Raw genomic sequence first — 26,399 nt, forward strand, 5'->3', positions numbered from 1 at the left:
TTATAGTTTTCAGATTTCGTTTTCTTCCCCTTTTTGGAAAATCGGGACAGTTAGTCCTGACACATACTTCCCATTCTGCACGGTCAATCAGTGATCACCGGCAGCGGGTCTGACTGTTAGATTGGTTAGTTCTGCGTGCAAAATAAGAATTCAGTAGTAAAACTGAAATTTCCAATTTAGTCTAGCATTCTCAGATAATCTCAGAAGGGAGGAAGTTATCTCAGAGCCTGTGTAGTGCAACTCCTAAGTGAGTAAAAAATGCTCCACTACATCCTCAGCAAGTGAGCCTTTTTTCAGACTTCTGGTAAGGAGGAGGTGTCACTGTTTCGTAAAGACAGCCCTCTCTACTCTTGGATGACTTTATTGAGCAAATCTTCTTTACTTTAAGCCTAAGTTTGACTTGGTAATTTGTGTCTGTTATTCCCAGTTCTGCCCTCTTCTCTGCCCTTTCTTCTCTACATGCTGGTCATTCACATACTAGGGTAGTTCTTAAGGTGTCTCAACCGTTTCCCCCCACCTCGGTCTTCCCTTCTCCCGTCTCCTGTTGGCTCTCTCGCTGACCAGGAATGGCCGTCTTGAGGTGGGATATCCAGAATGGAGGTATGAGACCTGATCTGACCAAGACAGAAAGCAAGAAGTAGTGAAAGACTGTCACCTCTCTCACTGGAGAAACTAACTTGCTTGAGATGCAGTCTCAGCTCACATTTAGCTTATTTTTGGTTTCCATGGCACGCTGTTAGGACTCAAGACCTTGTACCCTCCTCAGACCCCTAGATTTTCACTGCTATGATAATTGCAATGGCATGTTAAAAGATAATGTCCCAACACAATGTAGCATCAAGAATTCTCTGCTGTTAAGTAAAATCTGGACATATTTTTCCAGCTGAGGAAATTGTGGTCCATAGACGTGAAGGAATGTGTTTGAGATCCCAAAGGTTATTAAGGGCAGATTCAGGAGCAGACCCAGGAGTCCCTGTTTCTCATCCACAGGTCTCGTCTTCTGAACCACGCTCACTCACCTCACTCTTTGAAAGGGCTTCGGCTCACTTGACTCTTTAAGGGGAGCTTTTGTGAAGCAAAGCTACTCTCTTAAAGTAAATGGAGATGAAAGCCTAAACAAAGCAGAAAGAAATCTTAGGAACATTCTCTTCTTTTCCTGCAACTCTTCCCACCTCAGTTGTAAAAACTGGGATACGGTTTTACCAGAAAAACAAAAGCCCAGACATGTTGAGGATTGTCATTGAGCCAGTATTACAGACTCTGTTTAGTTGAAGGAAGTTACGTAAACATTTGTATGGGCTTTTAAAAAGTATTGAGAACTTCATTGGAAGGATAAAAATTGAGTGTATTCTAGAAAGATGCAGACGTATGGTTACGGGAAGAGAGTCTCTTCTTTTTCAACTCCTCTGCTTCCTCCCATTCCCCCTCCTTTAAAAAAAAAAGCATTGGTAATGCTTTTATCTACCAGTCATTTCTAGGAACAGGAATGCAACCTCTCCTTCTCCTAGATTGAACCCTTCCTTGTGACAAAACAAAAATCCAAAGCCCACAAAGACAGCCAACGTTGTAACAATGTTGTACGAACATTGTGCCTCATGAGAGTCTTGTGTATTTTCTCTCCGCCTTCCAACCCCCAATCTGTTCTCCCTGGAGAAAGGAGATTCTGTTCTTGGGGACCTTAATGGGCTTTTTACTGATTTGGGCTTTTAAATGTATCTTCCCCAAATTGTATGGGTTGGGGGTTGGGGTTGGGGCTGGCTTTCCTTCTGTAAGAAACCCAAATCCAGTTTTATGAGTAAACCAAGTTGTGAGTAATATATTAGTCCTATAAAGGACACTGAATAATTATCATATTGCAATATTTCTGCCAATTTTTTTCCTCCCATTTAGAATTCTGAATTAGTATTAGGTATCTGATAGTCCCAAAGATTACAGGTGTTTGGTTAATCTTCAGTTTTGGCCCACATCAAATAACAAACAGCAACTCTAAGAACCTCCCTATCATTTAAAATACTACAATTGTGTTTTATATATTAAAATCATTCCATTGTAGGACTGGAAAAGATCTTGGAAAATATTTAATCTAACCTCCTTTTTTTTTTTAAAAAAAAAATCATTAGGAAATTGAGAAATTTTCACAATGACTGTATCAGAGACATGTTAATGGTGGTGTTGAAACTAGAAACGGAGTCTCTGACTGACTCTGTCTAATGCTGTATGTGTTATACCACTCTTTATCCTTGATAAATATCCTATAAAGTGGGCACAGAGTCACTGCTACTTAATGTGATTATTTATGAGGTCTCACTTTATTGTAAAATATTTCTCACTAGTACTTAGAAACTATAGTGCTACTGAAATGTGAAATTTCTGTCTCTAAAACAAACACAGCCATAAGATGGTTATTGAACAATTAATCAGTGTTTTTGAAGGGTTGTTTGGAGATAATGCGGGGCTTCAAGCTGTCTGGGAAAGTTGTAACAGATATGTTATTTTTTATAAGATCCCTGCAGTGAAGAGCAGTTGTTTGAAAATAAAGAACATTGTAGTACCTAGTTCTACTTGATGGTATCCCCAAGGACTTGAGTTCTGAGAATGTTCAGAACAAAAGCTTTTGAATGTGGCTGGACCTTCTGACTACGTTTATTTTCTTTGCTCTGGGCCCCCGCCCCCCCAACCTTAGAGGAGAAAAAATGATGGAAAATACATACATATGCGTACATATGTGTGTGCATGCATACATGCATGTGAATTGTGGGAAGGAAGGGCAGCCACATACCTTTTCTACTGCTGGGTATTTGTTTAGAAATTTGTCCAATCAGCCTGGGGTTTTTTTTTTTTTTTTTTTTAAATGCTGAGTGAGTGTCAGGAACCACTTCCTTCTCAGATTCCTTTAGGGGCCACTGTCTATTTGGGGCCTGCTATAGAAATAGATAAATAATTGAGTAAAGACTTTGGAAAATAAATGAATAGTTGTCATTGAATGAGTAATGATTAACGCCCTGTGAAAAATGGGATTCCCTGTATTTGGGTTGCAAGTCAGGAACTTGGAGGATAGGACTGAGTTATGAGCTTCAGTTCACTTAGTATCACCAGCCAGTTTGGAAGGTAAAGGATGGAGCTGATGTGTTCTTGGTGGGTTGCTCCACCCTACAGGAAACCTGCCATATTCTGTATCCTGTGTGAGGACTTCTTTGTCAATTTCAGGTAAATCATTATGGTTTTGTTATTTCTAATTATAAAAGTATAAAAAGGCTCTACGTATTCTGAGGCAACCACCCTGATGTAGGAAGGGATTGAAAAGCCTCTAAGCTTCTCATTTCAGAGCTCTTCCCTTTCCTCTGTAGGGGAAGTCTCAAAGGGTCGTCATCAGAACTTCCCCTGACTTCTTAGACCAGAGCAGGATAGAAGCAGTGAGAACCTTCAGGAGGCAGGAATATTAACAAGGAGAAATGACAGTTGACATCCTGGATGGCAAGAAAGGAAAATGATTAAAGGCTTCAGGATTCCTCTGGGATGTGTTTTAAAGGGCCCTGGACAATAATGGCTAACACACAGAAGAGGAGCAAGTGGGCAGGGGCCCATCCCGCTGCCTCCTTTTTCCATCATTGTCTTCAAGTGGGTAAAGGGTGGAGATTCAATGAGGCATCATCAGACCGAATGGGGCTTACTCATGTCTGCTTCCAAATAGGTCGTCCTTTTCCCGTCCGCATTGGTAACCTCCAATAATACTAGATCAGCCCTAGAGTATTTGGTAGAATTGAAAAGAAGGCATATTTTGTTGTGGTTTCTCATCGCATATCCCTTCCTGGACCCTTTTCCTACCTTCTGCCTTCTTTTTCTTCACCATTCAGATACTACTTAATATCTGGTTGGGACCGTTTCAGATTCCTTAGCATAGGTTAAATGAGGATCTAAGATGCCTCTTCCCTTCCAGAATATACCATTTGAAGTTCATCTGGACTCTGATAGGTTTGATTTGATTAAACTGATTAGCATTGAGATGTCTAATACATTGGTCCTCTAGAAAGAGGGCATTTGCATTATTTTTAGAAAGAGCTTGTAAAATCTGCCAAGTTCCGTAGGTATTCCTTGCTGCCTTCACTTCTGCTTCATACCTGGTTTGTCACGGAGTAGAAGGTAGGGACACAGTGGTGTTGTTTCACATTTTTTAAACTTTTCCCACCCTCTGTCTACCTATTACTTGCGGTGGAAGCATGGGATGGCACAGAAAGACAACGATTTTGCACCCTTGTTTCAGTTCAAAGGGCCTCTAATAGTGTACCACGAGATCATTGTTGGTCATAATGACCCTGAATCATCCAGAAGAAGTTAAAATGATGCTTAGTTTCCTTTCAAGAAAGTAGAGAATGGTTTATATGCATGTTGATTCAGTCAGCCAGTGCGCATTTGTTAAATGTCTGCTTTGTGCCAGGCACTGTGCTAAGCACGGAGAATACAATGACAAAAGACAGGCCTGCTCTCCAAGAGCTCCCAGTCTAGCAGGAGCTGGGACAACATGGAAACTGCTATGTACCAACAAGATAGAGAGGTATCTGTAGATGATGATCTCCAGTTTATATACACACACAAATACATGTGCGTATATGTAATATAGATAGGCAGTCAGTAAGAATGAGAAAAGAAAGATCTGCCTGACATAATTGTGCATTCACATGTGTGAATATACTCTTTATGCACAAAAAGTATATCCAGTTTTAGTCACCATGCCTACTTAACTGATTGCTTTTTTTATCCTTTGAATTATATCATACTGGTCTTTCTGATATCATACATTTCTTACTGTTATTCATAATGACAGCATGCCTCATTCATTTCTATACCACAATTCTGCCATTTCCCAAACATGGGGCATTAACAGTTTTTTGGTGTTTGTATAATACAATTTTAGAAATACTCCTGTAAAAATTGTTGAATGACCAAATTAAAATGATAATCTTTTAATTCATTTATACTCAATGAGACACCTCATTCTCCAATAATTCCCAGGCAAATATGAGGTATCAGTGTTACATTATAATAGGGTGGTATAAAACCAGACAAAACATTTTGGATTTCTCAGGATGTTTCTTTACTGCATTTAGGGTTATCAAGTATGGTAACACTGAAGATGGCAGGCCTCTTCAGTACCTTGGGAGGAATCATTGTTTCTAATCTCTCATAATGGTTTCTATCTTTAGACAATATTTTTCTCAGGTCAACTCAATACAAAAGATTAGAGTAATTTTATGGGATCCAAAAGAAAAATGTCCTGTGTATTCTGAGACTGATTTCCATCCTCCTTTCCAAATCACCTGTCTGTTGTGAAGAAACAAAATGTTTATTTGTATCATTAATAGAGGCAACTTAGGCAGGAACTTCATAAGTGCAGAGAAGAAAAAATTCGATGTCCCACAATTATCCCCTTAAGAATAGATAAACATAGTTACCTTCTTTTGCCTTTTTTCTTTTTCATATTTAATTTCATTTGTAAATAGATTTTTTGAAAATTGTTCACTTTTTACTTTTTATTTTTTGAAGTTCAAATTCAATAATATTGATTTTAGGTGGTATTTATTGACTTCAATTTCTAAAAGAAGATATTTGCTTTTTAAAATTTCTAAAATACTAGCCATATGATTTTTCAAATTTTCTTTTTAAATATTAGAAAAACTATAGTAATTATTATTCAAAAAGATTCTGTTTTGTGTTCTTTAAGCTAATAAGCACAAGTGGGTACCGCTTCATTTAGATGATGTAAGGCCTGATAGCCAAGAAAGACCAGGATCACGGAACAGCTCAAGATCTCAGCCGGAAGCAAATAAGTCGGCGCATAACAACCGACGAAATGACTCACGAAGTAAGTAACTTTCTCACGGTAAAAAGGACTGAAGATACATTCTGAATGCCAGACTCACTGGGCATAGGCAAGGCTTTTGTTGATGTTATGCTTTAAGTAAAATAACGTACTAGCTGCAGAGGCAGCTTCCCTCCGTGGATGAAGAGAGAAGGCGATCTGGGTCAGAGTATTTCCTCCACCTAGTGGCCGTGGACCAGTTGAGGGAGGGAGTATCTCAGGGTTCTGGGCAAGGCATTCACTGATCTTTCCGTGTTCTAGACAACTCACTCTAAGGTGCGGCCCGGCCGTGGGAGAGGAGGTTTCTTCACTTAGGAATTGCTTGGGCCAGAGAAATTATGGGTGTAGTTCCTGTTCCTAAGAGTAGCTGATCCTTCAGTATATAAACCTTAAAGTTTGCAAAATGCTTCACATAGATGATAGCCTCAAAGTGTGTCTGTGGTGTTATGGCTAGGATAAGTCCCTCTTATTGATGAGGAAACAAGTCCCACGGCCAGTTATTGTCAGAGGCAGAATTGGGACCCTCGTCAGACTCTCTTAAAGTCCAGCTTTCTAGCCATTATTAAGTAGTGTTCAGTAAGTGTTAGCAATGGAAGGATGATTTCAAGAACTCTCAGCAGTCAAAGATGACAGTGGTCAGCATTAACCATCTTTTAGGAAATCTGATGAACTGTGTGGCATAATGTCAGATGTTTAAGTTTCACTTGTAAACAAAGGAAATGAATGCATTCTAGAGAGAATGAAGTGAATGAGTGAATGAATGAAAAAGCATTTATCATATGCTTACTGTGTGCCAAGCATGACTAAGAGGTTGCATGTCAAGAATGTTTTTATAACCTGGATTTTATTTCAAATTTTAGTTGTAGTACCTTTGTTGAATGTAATGATTAGCATAGTATATGACTACATGAAGTTCTCTGTGTCCTTCTGTGACTCCCCCCACCCCCAACATCTTGTGTCGGCCATGGTGTTAAATAAAGTGATCTGGCTAGATGTTTCTGGTAACTAACATAATTGTATATTTTATTAAGTCAGTTAAAATATCGGTACTAATAGAATGAAGATATTTTGTATTTATGTTCTAGTTAATGTTTAAAGCACCACTGAAATAAACTTACTCGATTCCAAATGTGGAATTCTTCTTGGTTGCAGCAATAGCACAAGGCTTAAGGAACAGAGGGTGTTCCCCGTGCCCCAACTAGGTTCCATTACCTTAGCTATAATCTAAATAAAAAGCTTGTAGGTAAAATAAAACACTTATTTGGGTGTCAGGCCCTCTCTTTAGTTCCAGCTTCACCACTAGCTGAATATGTGGCTTTGGGCAAGTCAAATAATTGTAACAGCAAAAACTAGCATTTAAATAGTACTTTAAAGTTTGCCAAAGGCTTTTTGTATGTTACCTCATTAATCCTTGTAACCACCCTGGGAAGTAGGTGGCTATTGTTATACCCATTTAGACTAGGGAACTGGGACTGAGAGTAGTTAAGTTATTTACCACCACAAAGCTAAACAGTGTATCTGAGGTAGGATTTGAACTCAGTTCTTCCTGACTCCAAGTCCAACACTCTTAATTACTGCACCACCTAGCTGCGTCACTTCTTGGCCTTAATTTTTAAATCTGGAAGACAAGAAGATTGACATAGATATCCCTATGAAGTTTGATGTGTCAGTACTGTAGTTTATCAGAGGCCGTACTTGACTCTTGAAGATAGTTTTGGGAAAGATAATTCATATCTCCTGATGCATTTATGTGCCTATTTTATCATTTCTGCAAAATCTTTGAGAATGATGTAGGTATGTGTTGAGTATCTATCGGTACCTAGTCTCAAAAAGAGAGTGAGTAAGAGCTGGATCCAAAATTGAGTTAGAAACAAAGTGAACTGGACTGCATTTGGGAAATTGTATGGTACTTTCAATGATTCCAGCCTTCTCTCTGAAACGCTCTGTCCTTTGCAACATGAGTTGTTGAACTGACAGTTCAACAGTACAACATGAGTTGTACTGACAGAGTAGATGTCCTTGGGGTTTGTGCAAACTAATCTTTAATCAGCTGGGGTCATAGGAATGACTAGCTAACTGTATGAGATGAATTTTTCTATTACATAGTAGTAACTTCTGGCACATCTGATTGGCTGAAAATAGTTTGGTGGTGAGGCCACAGCTGCCAACACAATTGTCTCTCCTGATAGTATATTCTCTTTCTAATCTTGTTCCCTGAACACCCTGTTTTTGATGTTGTCATTATCCTCATCTAGAAATAGGATTTAGATAGAGAAGTTCACTGATTCTTAGATTTAAAAGGCCTTTAGTGCAACCCCCTTATTTTGTAGATGGAGAACTGAGTGCCACTAAGGTTAAAGTCACCTTCCCAAGTTTATAAAAGGAGTAAGTTAAGTGACAGAATGGGGATTTTGAGTCCTCCTGTGACACCAAATTGCTTTCTCTAGTTGAATGAAGAAAAAAGCATGCATTTTTAAAAAAGAATTGAGTTGTGATCCCTCCCCTTCAGTGAGCTCATCTTGTATTACCTGCCACACGATTCAGGCACATCTAGCATAACATGAACACGGAATCAAATGAGGCACATTCCTAGCAGTTTTTTTTTGTCAAAACATTTAAGAGAATGTACTAGCTCATAATAAGAGAAAGGCTAAGTAGGCCAAAGTGTAGAAGAACCCTGGAAATGCAAGGGTGAGGAGAAGATTAGGGGAGGAAAGTCTTAGTCCACTATGTTGAAAAATCAGGAGAGCTGATCTTGATCCATTTTTCGTGCTGCCTCTGAACAGCAGATATATCAGATAACCTTCGGGAGACCCCATTTGGTGAAGGCTGGCTAGCATCCTTTAACTTAGGCGGCCCTAAAGTGGCTCTCACCTCAGCTTGGAGATTTTAGACGGCTCTTGGTAATCCAGAATTGTGAGGAGATTTGGTAGGAGGTGTCTCTACTGTGGTTTCTATTGCAAAGCAGCCTCCATTAGATCTGAGAGATGTGGCGAGGTGTTATGGAGGCAGATGGAAGGGAGAAAAAAGCTTGAAAAAAGATTAGGCAAAGAAGTTGTAGGTTAGGGTTCACAAATATAAGTTGATGGAAGTCTTAAAATTTTTTTTTCACGTTTTTTGTCTTTACATTACAATTATTTCTGGAAACACCTTGTAACAAAGAGAAGCAGTTGAGCTCCAACAGCCAGTCTAGGAGACAGCACTAGGTGATAGGCTAAAAGGAGCAGGAGGTGTACTTTATCTATTCTCTGGGTTTTTCATTTACTCAGAGTTCAGTTCTGCTTTAGTGATCTTAGCATTTGTATTGTTTTTTTTTTAATTTTTAAATTAAAAAAATTTTTTTAAATTAATTTTTAGTTTTCAACATTTACTTTTATAAGATTTTGAGTTGCTAATTTTTCCCCCCTCCCTGCCTTCCTCCCTCCCCAAGATGGCATGCAATCTGATACAGGCTATACTTACACAATCATATTAAACATATTTCCACATTTGTCATGTTGTGAAAAAAGAATCAGAACCAAAGGGAAAAAAAAACCCCACCAATTTAAAGGTTATCTAGATTTTAATCCTTTTGGATTAGGTTTAGTTCTGTTCAAGTCTGTAAAGAATTATAATGATGATAGTCATGTGACCACTGTATATCATTTTTACTTTTCATTTTATTTTAATTTTTTTTTTTTGGTGAGGCATTTGGGGTGAAGTGACTTGCCCAGATTCACACAACTGGTGAGTGTTATGTGTCTGAGGCTGGATTTGCACTCAGGTTCTCCTGACTCCAGAGCCGTTGCTCTGTCCACTGTGCCACCTAGCTGCCCCTGCATTTCATTTTAAAAATGAGTTGTTGTTTTTTTTTTTTAAAGTTAGTTGTTTTTGGTTATATTTCCACTCATAGACCCCTATAGATTGTCCTTTGTAACAACAACAACAAAACAAAACCAAGCAGCTAATATATCTGATTTATTTTCTTTTGAAAAGGTTGGAGACGTGATAGAGAAAAACGAGATGATCAGGATGAAGTTTCCAGTGTGAGAAGTGAAGGTGGTAATATTCGAGGTTGCTTTAGAGGTCGAGGAAGAGGACGTGGCCGGGGAAGAGGACGAGGCAGAGGAAACCCTCGAAGTACGACAGAAGTGTTTTTTGTTTTCTTTAAAGTGGATGAAAATTATTTTTGGTTTTCATCATGTTGTTTGTCCCCCCCCCCCCTTGTCCCAAATATTTAAATATTGGTGTGTTTTACTGGCTATTGGAGTGTCACAATAGTGTAAAATGAGGCATTTTTGTGTCACTTTATGAATATTTAGCCTTGGACTTTTCAGTAACCTTTTCCCTCCATGTTTTTTGAAGTGAACTTTGAATATTCATATGGTTATCGAGAACAACATGGTGAAAGAACTGATCAGCCATTTCAACCCGAACTTAACACTAGCATGATGTATTACTATGATGATGGTACAGGAGTTCAGATGTATTCTGTGGATGAAACTTTGCTGAAAGAATACATTAAGCGGCAAATGTAAGTAAATTTTGAGTGTGAGTAGGTGGACTCAGACATCTCTGACTTAAATATTAGCATGTTTTCTGTTTTTCAAAAAATACATTGGTAAAGTTGGGAAATTTCCATTCATATTTTATTTGTTGATGTAAGGATTTTCATTCTAATGAAATAGATTGTAGTTGACTCAAACTTCTTTGTAAAACAGATTTTTCTCCGAATATTTGAATATTTCTCTATCTAGTGAGATAGATGTATGCAAGTTGACACGCCATGGGGAGGATGTCATATTTAGACCTCTAAGAAGAGTTGATGGAAATGACAAAGGAACCTACTTTTAAAATTACAGCCTAGTTTCTCATAAGTGATTAAATTAAGAACGTAAATTGTATTTTCCAAACTAGTGTTAGCCCATCCTTTGTAGATGGGTGCTTAATTTCGTAAATTGAATGAAAAGTGAAAGGAAATGGTGGTGATGATCTTGTACATCTGTCTGTTGAGTATGAAGTCTAAATCTCCTTGGCCTTGTTTACTTGTTTTGTTTTCTCCTTGATTTTGGCCTCTGGAGGATAGCTGTCAGGCTTGTGTTGTGAGCAGCGTTTGAGACGTTGTCACTAGAGGGAGTTCAGTAGCTTCTTTGCCTGTTATGTTTTAACATAGTAGCTTTCTAGTTTGTTCTTTTGTCTCTTGGGAAAAAAAAGTCTTCTTCACAGTAGTTGTTGTGCAGTGTTTTGCTGCTTTATTTTAGTGAAGAGAGAGAGATGGGACATTCCCAAAAGATGTGTGTGTGTTTGATTTTTAGAAATGTGAAATACTTGCTTTCTTATAAAAAGCAGTTAGGAATGCTGTTTTTTTGAAAGGGTTAGTAAAAAGAAAATTCTTGAATACTCAACTTACTATTTAAAAAGAAAATGGACGCTGCCTCTTATTGGCAAATGTATCTTTATTAGCACCAGCGGAACACTCTCCTGGCATGCCATCTTGGTAGATTTAATTTGCCTGTTAATACATGAAGAAGCTTGTTCGTTATGTTCTTGCTTCTTTTGTTACAGTGGTCACAAAAAAAGAAATGGAAGAAAAAGGCCTTTTTATGAGTAGAAGGGGTCCGACTGTCAACCTACAAGCACTTAATCCATTTTGTTTTTTGTAACTCTTGCTGCCAGGACCCCTTCTGAGACCTGACAGTGGCCATGCAGCTCCATGTCAGGATAATTGGCCTCCTCTGTCTTCAGACAAGTGAGGGAGGAGCAGAGCTGCTCCAGGGTTGGCAAAATTTCTGGTCATGCAGTGTAGAATCCAAGGCTAATGAGGTAGGACATGATGATGTCCCCTCTGACACTCAGACCAACAGCAACTAAGTCAGACACAGTGTTGCTCATGATCTCTTGGACTTGTTTTCATTTATATTTTGTTTTTAGCATCAGATTTTTGGCGAGTTTTAGTACAAGGCTTAATACAGCTTGTTAACCTCATTTTATTGATCTTTGGTTGAACATAGAAACCTAGTTTGATGGAGTCTTACTGAAGCCTTTGTCTTTTGGAAATTTCTAGTAAGTGTTTAGATTCTTCCCCGCCCTGGCAGAAACCACCAGAGATGTAATTTTTAATTTCCCTTTGCGTTTGAAGGAGGAAAATACAGTTCAGTGGATCTTAAAAATTTTGTGCTCATAAAACCAAGTTAGGAAAAAATCCAGAAATAGTGCAGAGTAGCAGGGGAGGGAAAAGATGCCTTTAAAATGAATTTGTATTCTTGATCATTTCTAGCCGTGACTAGTGCCTTTGAACTCTTCTCTGTAGTCATTTCAGATCTGGGGAAGAAATGTGATGATCACACCATGGTTCAAAGCTTCATAGCAGTGATGGTGGCTTTACTAGAGTCATCTGAGAACTATGGTTACTAGTCATTTGGCATCATTTTGGGACAGCAGCCATTTTTAAGTGAGGACAGAAATTTTCACTGTAGACATTTGAAGCATGAATTGAGTTCTTCTAGATTTCTGAAAAGACTAAGTAGATGAGAAATCTTAAAGATCATGATCATTTGGGTTCTTTGTTAAAAATTCTAAATATTCTTTTTCCTTTAGTTCGCTAAGACTTGAGAATAGGAATTAAGTGATTTTTTTTTAACTTTCTGAATTCTGTTAAAACATTATTTTTGTGATGTTAATGATATTTCACTGTAATTTTAACTTTAAGATTACACATTGTGTGCTTTTACTTTTACTTTGGTAGGTGAGTTGGAAGATATCATGATATAAACTTCCAGGTTGTTTTAATGATTGAAACTTGCAAAATAACTGCTTTTCACTAAAAATTTACTGTGACTCCTAAACCACCATTCTCAGAAACAGGAATCATTGTCATTTCTTTTTTTTTTTACTGTGTATTTAGAATGACTTTTTTCAAGAAATACCTTTTGAAACTCAAAGTGTATATTTTATTTATATGTGTAAATAATATACACACAAGCATATATGTGAAAATTTCGGGCTGTGAGCTTTGCCTGTAGCATGCCAGTCTTGGATGATCTAATTTCTGGAATTTTACCTTACTGATTGTTTCTCCCATTAGGGAAACACGCTATAGAAACTGATTATTAATTCTAAATCTCTATCATGAAGGGTAGCACTTGCTTTCTTGGTGTTCTTAAACTTGTTCCTGGCTTTTTGTTTTCTCTCTCCGGTGCTTCTTAACACATCTCTTTGAGAAATTTTAATCTTCCTCTTAGGAATTTACTTTCATATGAGGCTTGCTGTCTAAAAGATTTCATTTCTCAAAGGCTATGGCATATTTGTCTTTCTTAATATCTTGGTGTTTTCTATTTATTTCAAGCATTTTAAATATTTGTGGTGAAAGTCCTCACGGTTCAGGGACGTTTCCAGAAGACCTATAAAGCCTTGACGCCGTGTCCGGTTCCTTCCCACTGGGAATGGTGTCCTTGAAGAGCTTTGTTCTTCACTGTTCCACTCAGTCTTGTCTTTAAGGCTGCTGCCGTTCTTTTTTTTTTTTTTTCCAAGTTTCACATCTTTATTCATCTGTTAAATGTAACATGATTTCATGCAACACGAGGGAAAGATCAAGCATATCCTAATTGTGGGTAGAATTGTGCAGATGGCTTGTGGAAGACCTTCATTCTCAGCAGCTGAAAAAGCACATTTTCACTTAGAATTCTGGGCCGTCTTTCTTCAGTTTGCTATAATCCACATTCACTGAGTAGAACCTGTACTGATCAGTGGGATTCATTTTGTTCCAAGGCTCGGGGTTATTCTTTCTGTCCCAGCTCATGTCAGGATTGAACAGTGCCAGGCACAGGACATACAGAGTTGCCCCGGTGCCCCCCGCTCCGATGAACACGAACATGGCGGCGGCTGCGTTCGCTCATTCGTTCCCTCTCTGCCCGGTGTCCTGCTGCCATTCTTTGTTTGGAAGAGAGAGGGCGTCAGTCAGCAAATGATTTTTACTGGCTCAGACCTTTGTAGTTTTGCCTATTGCTATTTAGATAAAAAGGCAGAGTAAGTTATGGACCTTGCTCTTAGGTGGTAGAACAATAAAGCTCAGTCTGCACTTTGGTTATCTGAGGAGGATACTTCCTATTTTTATTTTGAAATAACTTGGAAAAGCTACTTGTTGATACATAAACGTAATGTATATTCTCTAGAGAGTTTACTTGGGAAATGCCTAGAAAGGAGGAATTCATTTTGCAGCTGCTCTTAGTGCCTGAGTCAACCTTGCAAATTTAACTTTAGTAGTAGTAAGTAATGTTTAATTAAATACTAATTTAATTTAACTTGAATACTTCCTTAGAAATGGTTCAAAACAACTAGAGACTGGTTAATTATTTTTTTGAGTGGGGCAGTCGGGGTTAAGTGACTTGCTCAGGGTCACACAGCTAGTGTCAAGTGTCTGAGGGTACATTTGAACTCAGATCCACCTGACTCCAAAGCCAGAGCTCTATCCACTGCACCACTTAGCTGCCTAGAGACTGGTTAATTCTTGGTACTTTTATATGCAAAACTAAAATCAGTATGTTAGATCAGTCTCAGCTTTGGGGAAAATGCAGATTCACCCATTTCCTCCCACCTGAATAATAGGCAAAATGAAAGAGCAATTAAATTCATTGTAAGAGATTACTGTTATAGTTTCCTCTTGGAATGTTTCTGTCAAATTTAGAGGAGACATGGGGATTTTTGTGAGATTTCTTAGATTTTTTTTTTTAATAATTAATTTATTTTTTGTTTGCAACATTCACTTCCATAAGATTTTCAGTTTTAAATTTTCTCCTCCTCCCACTCCTCCCCACCCCCACCCCAAGACGACAGCGTGCAATCTGATACAGGCTCTACTTATACATTCATATTAAGCATATTTTCCCAAGGACAATTGGAAAACAATGTTTTCCCAAGAACAATTAGAACTAATGGGAGGAACTACCATAATGAAGCAATAAAACAAAACAACAAAGGAAAAGGAGAGCAAAATAGTATGCTTCCATTTTCCTTAGATTTCATAGCCAGACTTTATGCTAGCCTTTATGCTAGCCATTTTCTCCTAATGTTGTTGTTTATTTATTTAGCTTATAACTATTAATAACTAGTGATTCTTATCACTAACCATAGCTAAAACTTGTTTTGTGGCAGATGAGATGTGGCAAAGAACAAATGCTGATTGCTTTTTATATAAAAGAATTAAACTTATGTTTACCTCATTTCTCTCTTCAGTGAATATTACTTCAGTATAGAAAACTTGGAACGAGACTTCTTTCTTAGGAGGAAGATGGACGAACAAGGTTTCTTGCCTATTTCTCTGATTGCCAGTTTCCACCGTGTTCAGGCCCTGACTACAAATGTTAATCTCATTTTAGAGGTAATCAAACTATATTTAAAAATCTTTTCCTGGACTGTGTGTTTCATCTTTTATCTCATTTCTGTTTTTGTGGGAGAAGCTTGTGTCCTTTTTACATGTTCAGATGATCAGTACTTTGAAATCCTTGACAGACTGCCACCAGTACAGGCGCTCTCCTGGTGTTCAGCTTCATATTTAAATTGGAATATATATATATATATATATATATATTTTTTATTTTTTTATTTTTTTATTTTTATTTTTGCTAGGCAATGGGACTTAGTGACTTGCTCGTGGTCACACAGCTAGTAAGTGTTATGTGTCTGAGGCTAGATTTGAAGGAACTCCAGGGTTCTATCCACTGCGCCACCTAGCTGCCCCTAAATTGGAATTTCTGAGCTCTCTCATGCTACTAGGACTTGAATTCTTTTCAAGTTACTCCTCTGCTACAGGTGAAACCTCAAAAGACTTACAAGAGTTTGGAATACCAGCCCCCTGGGTTCTTTGTTTCATTCATTGAGCAGCTTGCCTTTGGTAGCTACAGCAAGGTTTCTGATAGCCCTCAGAGGCTCGCAAGCCGAAAATCTCTCCTTGACAGGAATTTTCCCTCATAGGCACTTCTGATGCCAACCTATGTAATATAGCATATAACATTGACCCTTGGGCACATCTCCTTATAATAAGAACAAGAAGGGAAAAACACAGTAAATTAGTATTGAAGAGGAAAATATATGTGGCAAGAAATTAACAAAGGTGGACGGGTCACAGATTTAAGTGAATGGGAGAGCAAGTAGAGAATCAGAACGTAGGAACTATACTTGAGAAAGATAGTGGGTGCTCAGTCAGAAGAGAGTTTATGTTTATTTTTATATATTTTGGGAGTAAAAAAATCATAAGTTTTATTTTAAAAATAGAATTACATTTAGATGTAACCTTGGAGGACAGTGATGGAATAAACATTAAATTATAAGTGACGAATTTAATGTGCATTTTTCCTGTAAATCTAAAATGTATTTTTGAGGAAGAGAAATATGCTAAAGCCTTAAAGTAACGCTGAACTTTGTATAATGAGGTTATGTTAGGCTCACTGCCTTCACTCTGCCTACTCTCCTCTCTCCTTTTGAATAATCTTTGGTGGCTATTCAGTTAGCATCAAGATTCTGGAACTCTTTGTGACCTTTTAAAAAAATAATTTCCATTTTTTAATTATAAACTTGAACATTTTAATGGACAAAAAATGGGGATTGCATATGAAATAGTGAACATGCATCATCTGCATTTTGCTTTTAAAGTGTAAATTTAACATAATAGTTGGAAAAAATAAAATTGTGTCCCCTTCTGAACTTATGTTCTGTTTTTGTACATTTTTTAAAAATTCTTCATTGGGGAGGACATTCTGAGATCTTATTATCATTGTGCTCTGTAGCAAGAATTCCAAGGATCATCTTATTACCATTAGGGTTTAGTCTTCAGATACATAGAACCAAAAATGGAATGTTTACCTGTGAACACTTCATCAACCCTTTTCTCCACTTCTCTGCCCTCCCCCTCCTGAATTCGTTCAAATTTTAATTTTTTTTTCCTTATTGAAGGAGTGGTCACGTTTCATCACTTAACATTAAAGTATTTTGTTTCAAGAGTATTTTTATTTAGTAAGCAATGAAATTTTGACTGTTGAGCATTTACTGTGTGCAGGGGCCTATACTAGGTTCTATGTAGGGGAAGACTAAATACGTCTTGTTCTCATCTTTTTTTTTGTTTGTTTTTGTTCTGTTTTGGTGAGGCAGTTGGGGTTAAGTGATTTGCCCAGGGTTACACAGCTAGCGTCAAGTGTCTGAGGTCTGATTTGAACTCAGGTCCTCCTGAGTCCAAGGCCGAAGCTCTATCCGCTGCGCCACCTAGCTGCTCCTTCATCTTATAATTTGTTGGGCAACACAGAAGCAGTTATGCTGTAGTGCATGGAGTGTTGGGGGGCAGCTAGGTACCACAGTGGATAAGAGAGCTGGGCCTGGAGTCAGGAAAACTAACTGTGGGACCCTGGACAAGTCACTGAACCCAGTTTGCCTCAGTTCCTTATGTAAAATGAGCTGGCGAAGGAGGCGGCAAACCACTCCAGTATCTCTCCAAGAAATCCTCAGACAGAGTCACAGAGAATCAGACACAACTGAAAATGACTTGGCAACAGTGGAGAATGCTGGGCCTGGTGTCAGAGAGATTAGTCTTCCTGAGATCAAATCTGGCCTCAGACACTTAGGAGCTGTGTGACCCTGTGCACATCACTTGACTTGCCTGCCTCAGTTTTCCCAATTATAAAATGAGGATAATAATAGAACCTACTTCCCAGGGTTGTTGATCAAATGTGAAGCACTTTGCTATATAAATGTTAGCTATTGTAGAATACATTTGTGAAAGAACCGAAGAGCTCTTATGGTGAGTGCATAAATTAGATGTCCAGCATGGAATCCAGGTAGAAGAGAGATTCTATACAGATGCACAAAGACCTTCAGAGTCTTCTTTTTGCAGGTTACATACTAATTCTATCAAGACCCAGATATTGTAAAACTGCTTTAGTGTACAGATGAAAAGCTTGAATGAGTGAAGAATTCTAGACTGATAATTATTTTGGATGGATGAGTCATAGAGTTGATAGCCCAAGATAGGATGGGTCGATGGAGAGTACTAGTGAGTAGGATGGAGCACGTTACCTACTTTGAACTGTGCGAAAGTGCTCAGATTATTTATGAAATGGATAGCAGGGCAGAGCTCTTAGATGGACTGTGCAGATAGACAACAATCTGGACCTCGAATTAAAAAGGGCAGGTGTCAGGGAGGGGAGCAGGGATTGTCCTGGATGGCATTTAGGAACCATGCAGGTTCATAACGAATAGCTTACGTCTGTGTAGAGAATTAGTTTGCAAACCACTTAAACTGTTTGTCTAATTAGAGCCTTAATGACAGCCTTTGCGAGATGTGGTATCTCCATTTTGCAGCTGAGAGAGCAGCTTGCCTAGGTCAATGGTGTGATGACTGGTAGCTTCTCCCCCTATTTCTGTCATTGGTCACCCAAGATAGGATGGGTAGATGCAGAGTACTAGTGAGTAGGCTGGAGCACGTTACCACCTTTGAACTGTGCAGAAGTGCTCAGATGTTATTTATGAAATGGATAGCAGGGAAAGGAGGTGAGCCAGTCATAGAATGAGAATGAGGTAGAACCAATGGGAAGGTCATGGGTCACATTGGGTGCTGTCCCCCAAGAGGGGAGGGCACAGATGGGTTGCAGTCAGAATCATTAGTTATGGACTCACAGATCCATTGAGTTTTGGAGAAGAAGTATATAGATTGGGGAAGGAGAGAGCAGGGGGTATTCTGGGTGACTAGTATGATAGGGGCAAAGTCAGAGAGGGATATATGGTGTTTAGTATTTGGGTTACTGGAAGATTATTTTTCCTTTGCATCTTTTTCTTCTAATGAGAACTGGAAGATTGATGAAGAAAATTAGATTTGGAATTTTGATTCCAGCTTTATTAGTCATTTGTACTGTGGCCATTGATGATCATTTCATTTCTAGGTTCCTCTTAATTTTTCTTTTGCAAAACAGAAATAGATGATGGTATTTATGTGCCTCAGAGGAAGTAAGCATATTCAGTAAGTTAGGATCTCAGACCTTTGGAACGCGAGGTTGTTATGGGGGATGTTGAATAATAAAAGCTTCCTTAACCTTGGCGGTTCTGAATGTACTCTGTTTTAAGAGAACTTGTATTTCAAAGTCCGGCCTCACCAAAAGATGAGTTAGTGATTTGTCATGTGGTCACTAACTTTACAAGAAATTCTCTAGCAAATCGAGGGCAGTGGGCCCAGATTAGTGAATCTTGACATCTTTGTCCAGTACCTTGTGCAGTGTTCTTTGCTCATGGGCCTGTTTTGCATGGCTAGAAAACATGAAGCACTGGCTTTGGGGGGCTCGTTTCCAGGCCTGGTGATGTCAGGACTGGCATTTGGAAAGGAAGGTAAGTTTTCAGTGCCTTTGTCAGTGAGGAAATAGAATTAAGTCTGTAAAAATTCCACTTAGTAATTCATTCAATTCCACAGACATTTCCTGAATTTTAGTATGTGCAGGTTGCTGTGTCACGTGATAGGAATACCAAAGGAAAACACTTATTTCCACTCTTAGTTAGGACTATTGAAGGTTACATGCAAGATCCGGTAGCTGAGCTGAGCCTTGAAGGTAAAGATGGGTTTTGAGGGTCAGAGATAATGACAGTGTTTTCTCTAGGCTTGGGTGACAGTCTTTTCAGATTTGGATGATGGCTTGTAGGGTTAGTCATTTGGGAGTTGTAAAGTAGAGAAAAACACATTAAATCCTACTTGTAAGACATAAGGTTGGCCAAAATTTCATGCAGTAGCTCCATCCTTACATAACGGACCTATAGCTGAGAAGTGAAGAGTTACAAGGGCTTCTGTGCCTTTAGAAGCAGGTGTCACAAAATTTGTCCATCAAAGCTTACTTAGTTCTCCTGTGGGCAAGGGCCCCCTCAGAGTTGATTTTCATTTTGTATCTAAATGTACCAGATTTTGCCACCTGGTATCCAAGCTCACAGCCAGTTAGAAGTAGGGTATTCTGAACAGAAGGATGGACTGGTCCAGATAGGTACGTAGAAATGACTGCACCTAGATTTGGCTGCCAGGTATGAGGTAAGAAATATTATAAAAACAGATACATACAGCTTTTTAAGTGTAGGGGGCACGTAGCCCAATATGCATGCCTCAGTGAAAGATGGTATCTCAATAAATACATCCTTGAACACATTTGGTAAAAAAGTTATAACGCTTCAATCTCTCGAGTGTAATAAAGAACAAGGAAGTCAGCAAAATATGTGCCCTGAATAGGCAAAGGCGTTTTCAATTTGTACCTGAACTGGCTATTAATTCTTTCCCTAAATTATTTTTGAAAGGGTTTCATTGTGGCTGGGTTTCCATGTAAGTACTATACTAATCCCTGACAGAAAGTGGTAGGGGATGTTTTAATTTTTGGGGCACTATCCAAATCTCAGACGTCCTGCTCTGATGCTTCCCTGGGCTGTGGAAGCAAATGCTGGTTTTCAAAGTCTATACCCCCTGAAGGTGAGCGTGGACTGTGGCTGAGCCCGTGAAGCCCAAAGGCCTCAAGGCCTAAGCAGAAAGTAGGAGATTGTCCCGGGGGTGCCGGAGTAGTGATGGCCAGTTGTTAGGAATTTGGTGATGCTAAACTGACAATGTACAATTTATTTTTCATCTAGGCTTTGAAAGACAGTACAGAAGTGGAAATAGTGGACCAGAAGATGAGGAAGAAGGTGGAACCAGAAAAATGGCCAATTCCTGGCCCTCCTCCACGTAATGTGCCACAAACTGACTTCTCTCAGCTCATCGACTGCCCAGAGTTCATACCAGGCAAAGCCTTTGGCTCACATACTGGTAACGGCTTTTCTTTTTCCAGAACAGACAGTTTAGCAGTAGGAAAGGCTATGTGGCCCAATCTTCCTGTCCCTTTTTTAGTTTCTTTTTTTGGATTCAATAGAAAGAATAAAGTTCACACTATGACTTTCGATGCCCTGAATTTTATTCATGTAATTCCCATAGAGAGCTACAAACTACCGAAAGCAGGGATCTGAGAGTTAAAGTTAGAACTCTATTCTTCACTCACCTCTCATTCTTTTAGATTGTTTTCATTCTTTTGGTAGGCATCAAGTTTCTGCCTAACTGCTTTTGATTTTGATGATTATTTAATCATATTTTTGTAAATGAATAAGGAAAACAACTAGAGGATTTTCAGATACCTTTTTTCCCCCCGAGTAAATTTAATATTGGAATATTCCAGGTGTTTATCCTTGGAAAGTATTCTTTTATCCACGTTACAGGTATAGTAGAGCACACGCAATTACAATGCAAGCTTCCCTTAATTTCCCTGCCAATGTGCTTCAACCTTGACTTGAAGGGACACAGACCTTGTCTACACTCTGGTTAAAGCAGAATTAGGGCCTATCTATAAGGTTATTCTCACTTTGTGGATTAAAAACTGGTTGTGACTTCCACTTCACAAACTGCTTTGTGTTAGATGGTTTCCTGGAGCATCCGTAAGGCATGCCGCCTCGGGAAAAATGTGTACTAGAACTTTTTTCAGTCAGTGGGATGATCTTCTGATATACTTGGATGTCATGTGAACGGAATATGCAGTGGAATGGGTGACTCATTGAAAAGTCAATCTTATCACTTTTGGAGCTATGTGGTCCAGCAGATCTGAAACTGGGACTGTCCTCACCTGCACAAGAAAGCCTGCTTTCTGACTCCTATTGCAGGAGCGTGGTTCAACACTACAATGGAGAGTCTACCCATGAGATGATAAGGTGGACTAGAGGACTGCTGTTGTCTTAGAGACTCTGGCCATCAACATGGAAGTGGGCTGCATGGGCTCCTCTTTCCAGGATGAGGGAAAGTCTACAGCTATCATTCTGGAAATGTAGCAAGTGTGTGTGTTTTTGCTGCCAGGCTTGTGTGCATCAGCAGTGTTACAGAAATAGGTTTGAATGTGAAGGCATTTTCCAAACTATGACGCTGTTTGATAATTGGTCTACCCTTCATCAGCTGCTCACTACTGACAGACGTTATATATGTAATTAAATGTAGACTGACGGAGTCTGGCATCTATTCGTGAGTGTTAATTCTCTAAGGAATTTAAGAATGTCTTACAATTTAATTTTTAAAATACGAAAAAGGGAAAAAAAAGGCACCTTTTCCACTCATGAATTGTATTATTGATGGTATTTCAAGGTGCTTGAAATACCAGTGCAGTCAGCAGTGATGCTGGGCAGTCTCAAGAGTTATTTTGACTTCTGATCTACCTTTGATTGTCCCAGCTGTTGATTTTCACCTCTGTGCCTCTCTGATCCCAGCAAACACCCATTGTAACATTATTTTATAGGAGTTAAAATGGCCAGGTGATTTTTCAAAAATTGAAGGAAAGATGACACTGCTTCCTGACAAGTGATTAATGTATGTTGTTTGTGCATGTCAGAGATTACTCTCCCTTATTATGTAAAACATCATGGGATTCAAGATGAAAGTTTTAACCTGACCTAAGAACAGGAATTTCAGAGTTAATAGTCCAATAATGTTGCCATGGAAAATACCATTTGCAGGGCAGACGGGAAACAGGTCAGCCAGATTGGAGATGCCATTAGTCTATTAATCATCTTTGCATTATTAATAAAAAATAAGATAATAAAATCAGAATGCCTTGTATATTTTTTGTGTGTGTTTTTATAACTAGCACTCAGACACATGCACATGTTAATTTAATGCCTCTGAAACAGTCCAACACAGTTTTACCATTTTCTGGTTATTTCTAAAAATACAGAATTTATTTTGGTCCTAGCTTAATGAGTGAATACCAAAGTAGAGAAGGGGGCAGTCATGGAATTCTGAATTTTCTGAAGCTGCTAAGTTTCCTTGAAATTCGAGGATTGAACTCTTGATAAATAATACATGCTGTGTAGCTGTTTCCATTTTCATTTAATCTTTTGTAAAGTTACTTACTGCTCAGTTTCGAGGCTCTAAATGGAGTAACCCTGATTGACCTCCCCGGGATGTCTTGGTCACTTAAACGTTGGGGTACTAAGGTGGTCAAAGTTTACCTTAAATAATGGAAGTCTGGATCCCTGACTCTCTTTCCATCCTCGTAGGGTGGGAAAGTGATCTGTGTAATCCATTTTTAGATCAGATAATATGATGGAGACTTAAAGAGTGTAAAGCCAAGCCTTTCTTTGCCCTTTTCTGAGGCATTTTGGGGAGGGAGGGGGACACATTTGTTTCCCAACATTTTTGCTCCTCTTTTCATCGCAGAAACAAGTCTTTTCTTTTTCCTTCAGGGAAAACCCTGATTTTTTTTGTAGAATCTTTCTTAAATCAGGTTGACTTGTCTAATGTTGATTGGCCTTTGCAATGAGCAGAGGACTTTATTGTGTCAGGAAAGCTTAAAGAGCAACTTGATTAGAAGAAGAATGGTAAGATGTTAGAATTCTTTCTCATAAACACATGCAACGCTCACTCAGGTGGGGAAAAATGTACTTGATGAATGATCCTAGAACTACCGTGTATACTTACTGTTACGTAATGTTAGCAGGAACTGAGTATCTTCCAGTCATGGACACTGTTAGCCAGAAGAAGTTACACATTTTGAAAATAGAGGAGGGCTTGTCTGCTAGAATTTGTCCTTGGACTCTTTTATTGGTAGCATTCTTATTTCTTTTGGTAGTTAGCTTGCCTTTTTGATAAGGTCTTTGACTGCATGCCCATTGTGAAGCTGTTGACATGTCTAAAAACATACATATTTTGGTTAGGGGCCATATCAAAGCTTTAGGTTTTTAATTATATTCAAGTTACTCATGCCCCAAAGGCTGTGGTTCTCTTAACATGGATAAAGAGTGTCATGTCAGCAGGTATAATGAGGAGGTGACATGACGTACTTTGGAGAACCAAATTTATTGGTAAGTAATTTTGCCTTACAGATACCTCTTTCTTTTAAAAAAAGTTTTTTTCCTTCCTTTTTGGTGAGGCAATCAGAGTTAAGTGACTTGCCCATGGTCACACAGCTAGTAAATGTCAAGTGTCTGAGACCGGATTTGAACTTGGATCCTCCTGACTCCAAGGCCAGAGCTTTATCCACTGCGCCATCTAGCTGCCCCTTAGATACCTCTTTTTAATCACCAAAGATATAGTATGGAAAATCTCCATTAAAATCACATTTTGAAGCCTCATCATAGCATGAAAGTAAACTAGGTTTTTACTTACTATGCCGCTCCTTGGAGAGTGTGTTCTGGTAGGACCTACCTAGCAGGAAAGGCTTTAAGTGGAGATAAGGCTCATCACCAGGGCGCGAGCAGCTACCAGGTTAGAATTCTTTTCTTTTCCAAGGCATCTCAAGATAACTTCTAGCCAAGCGTGGAGAGGAGGAATTGGTATCTGCATTGGTAGATGAAGGACCCCTACACTTAGGAAATCTCAGCTATTTTGATGCACTGGAGGAAGCACAGAAAAACCTGCACTGGAGTAGGGCTGAGAGTCATTCCACTTGCTAGCAAAATTTTTACTGGAATTATCTGAGTTAGTACTAATTAAATCTTTAAAGTAATAAGATAATTACTTAAAAAAAAAACCCTGTCTCTACAGGTTTAAAATTTTTTTTCTCATTTGAAAGGAAGCTTTGTTTTCAGTTTAAGAAATATACATAGAAGGTTACCTAGAATTGATAGGAAAAATCTGTAAGTTTCCACCATTTAAATTTCTAAAAATATAGTATGTCTGGTTTCTGGGGGAAGAGATCTTTGAGAATTATTTTTTTTATGATCGGAACCATGGGAAAAAATCCCTGGGAAGGAAGTGTTTTTAGACATTTTTGGAGATGTTGCCTTTTAAATACTTTATGTCCTTAAGTATGCTGTCCAATTTTAGAATTTGAAAGGTTTCAGAATGCAGATACCTGTGAATGTAGTAAATGTTCCAGTTTGTACTGACACTAGTGTTAACCCAAGACTATGTTTCTCAGTTTTGAGTTCATGATCTTCCACAAGTAGACACACATCAGTTTATCCAGTCTTGGTATTGAGATGAGAGTATTATTAGAATCCTGCACTTTGAAGTTTCCAAAATACAGGAATCTGCAGGAGTTTTAGATTTCTGCTGTGTTAGAGTACCTTCCTTGTCCAAAAGCAGTTCATAGTTGCTTTTTCGGACCAAAAATATCTCAGCACTTTTAGTGTTTGTTTTTTTGTGAAATGCTTCTTTAATCTCCAAGAATATTTGCTTGTTAAAACATTGAATTTGGCATGATCCAAAAAATCCCATATAGAACTTAAGGAATAGCTCATTTTTTTTTTTTTTTTGCAACCAAAAGCAAAGTTAATTGAAGATTCGCCATATTAGCTAGACTCAGAGTCTGAGCATCTACGGGCTATTGGCTAGATTGTGAAAATCTGCACCCACAATCTATTTTTTTTCTCCTTCAATTTTACACTTCTACATTGATTTGCGTTAATGGTTTTAAAAGTGGTTTCATATTAATAAACTTGTTTGACACAGCAAGCCTGTCTGGCAGACGGGATATGTAACTTGTTTTACAGATGAGGAAACTGAGGCCAACAAGTTAAGAAACTTGCTTATAACTAATTAGTAGTAGAATTGGTTCTAGAACTTGGGCCTCATGATTGCCTATAGGGTTTTTCCATTATGATATTGTTGTTTTATCTTTATTACTTTTCTCCCCTGCTAGAGAATAGAGAATATAAAGGCAATCCCTGGCATTAGTATTTTCTTCGGTCTTTGATGGCTTATGATTCTATCTTCTGAAGTTGACTTGTGCAATTTTTTGTCTGTGTAAAGTCTTATAGATTGTTTTGTTATAAAACCATATTTCTCATTTTAAACTGTGTGATAGTTTCTCCCCTCCCCCTGCCGTTTTCCTTTCAGCCCTAGTATCCCCAAGGGCTTAGGTCAAAATCATTTTCTAAAGTGTCGCATAACAACATTTTCCTTTCTAAGCTAAAATAGCTAGATGAAGTCAGAATAGGTGATTGTGCCCTTCAAAACCTAGTATATATATATATACTTGAACATTTTCAGTGAAATATTCAGGAAAATGTGGTTATTTGGAGCAAAAGTGTTAAACTAAAATATCAGTAATGACTGGGATAGGCATGCATAGGAACTTAAAGCACATTGCAGAAGAGATACCTTACCCTTTGAAAATGCCTATTTGAAAGGAAAGATCATTTGAAATAAAAACTACCTGGGGAGAGAGAAAAAAATGAGTGTAGATTTTGACAAATTAAAATTTTGTTAGGCCTCACAAATGATGACATGTTAAAATTATAAAAACTATAACATGATTGAAGAGCTAATAAAATAGTACATTTAGTGCTAAGCACTTTTTCATATTGAATTGTGTAGGTAATGTAGACGTGGAATGTTCACTTCAGTTATTTAGCTTGCCTTCATACCTGAGCGAAATACTCAAAAAAGGATTGTTTAAATCTTGCATAATGGTAAAATCATGAGGATTGGCAAGTAACCTTTCACAAACTTCGTTAGAATATGGGCCAGCATAACTACAGGACATTAATGTTCCCTCTTAACTTACACTTTCATAAGGAATAACTTTACCTGCAGATTTCAGTCCAG

General features: G+C 38.3%; 1 protein-coding gene across 3 annotated transcripts in view; it reads left to right on the forward strand.

Moving 5' to 3' along the window:
• Positions 1–26,399, forward strand: part of LARP1B (La ribonucleoprotein domain family member 1B) — an 83,797-nt gene that overhangs the window by 16,953 nt on the left and 40,445 nt on the right. For 2 of the 3 annotated variants that reach the window (XM_027854467.1, XM_027854466.1), the window contains exons 5-9: positions 5,720–5,860; positions 9,833–9,976; positions 10,202–10,370; positions 15,068–15,212; positions 20,468–20,642. In XM_027854467.1, coding sequence (XP_027710268.1) covers positions 5,720–5,860; positions 9,833–9,976; positions 10,202–10,370; positions 15,068–15,212; positions 20,468–20,642 — 774 coding nt within the window. Of the gene's footprint in view, positions 1–5,719; positions 5,861–9,832; positions 9,977–10,201; positions 10,371–15,067; positions 15,213–20,467; positions 20,643–21,282; positions 22,467–26,399 lie in introns of those variants that run through there. The other variant, XM_027854468.1, reaches the window with a different exon arrangement.

This window comes from Vombatus ursinus, unplaced genomic scaffold (genome assembly GCF_900497805.2).
Source record: "Vombatus ursinus unplaced genomic scaffold, bare-nosed wombat genome assembly UNPS02010461.1, whole genome shotgun sequence".
NCBI lineage: Eukaryota > Metazoa > Chordata > Mammalia > Diprotodontia > Vombatidae > Vombatus > Vombatus ursinus.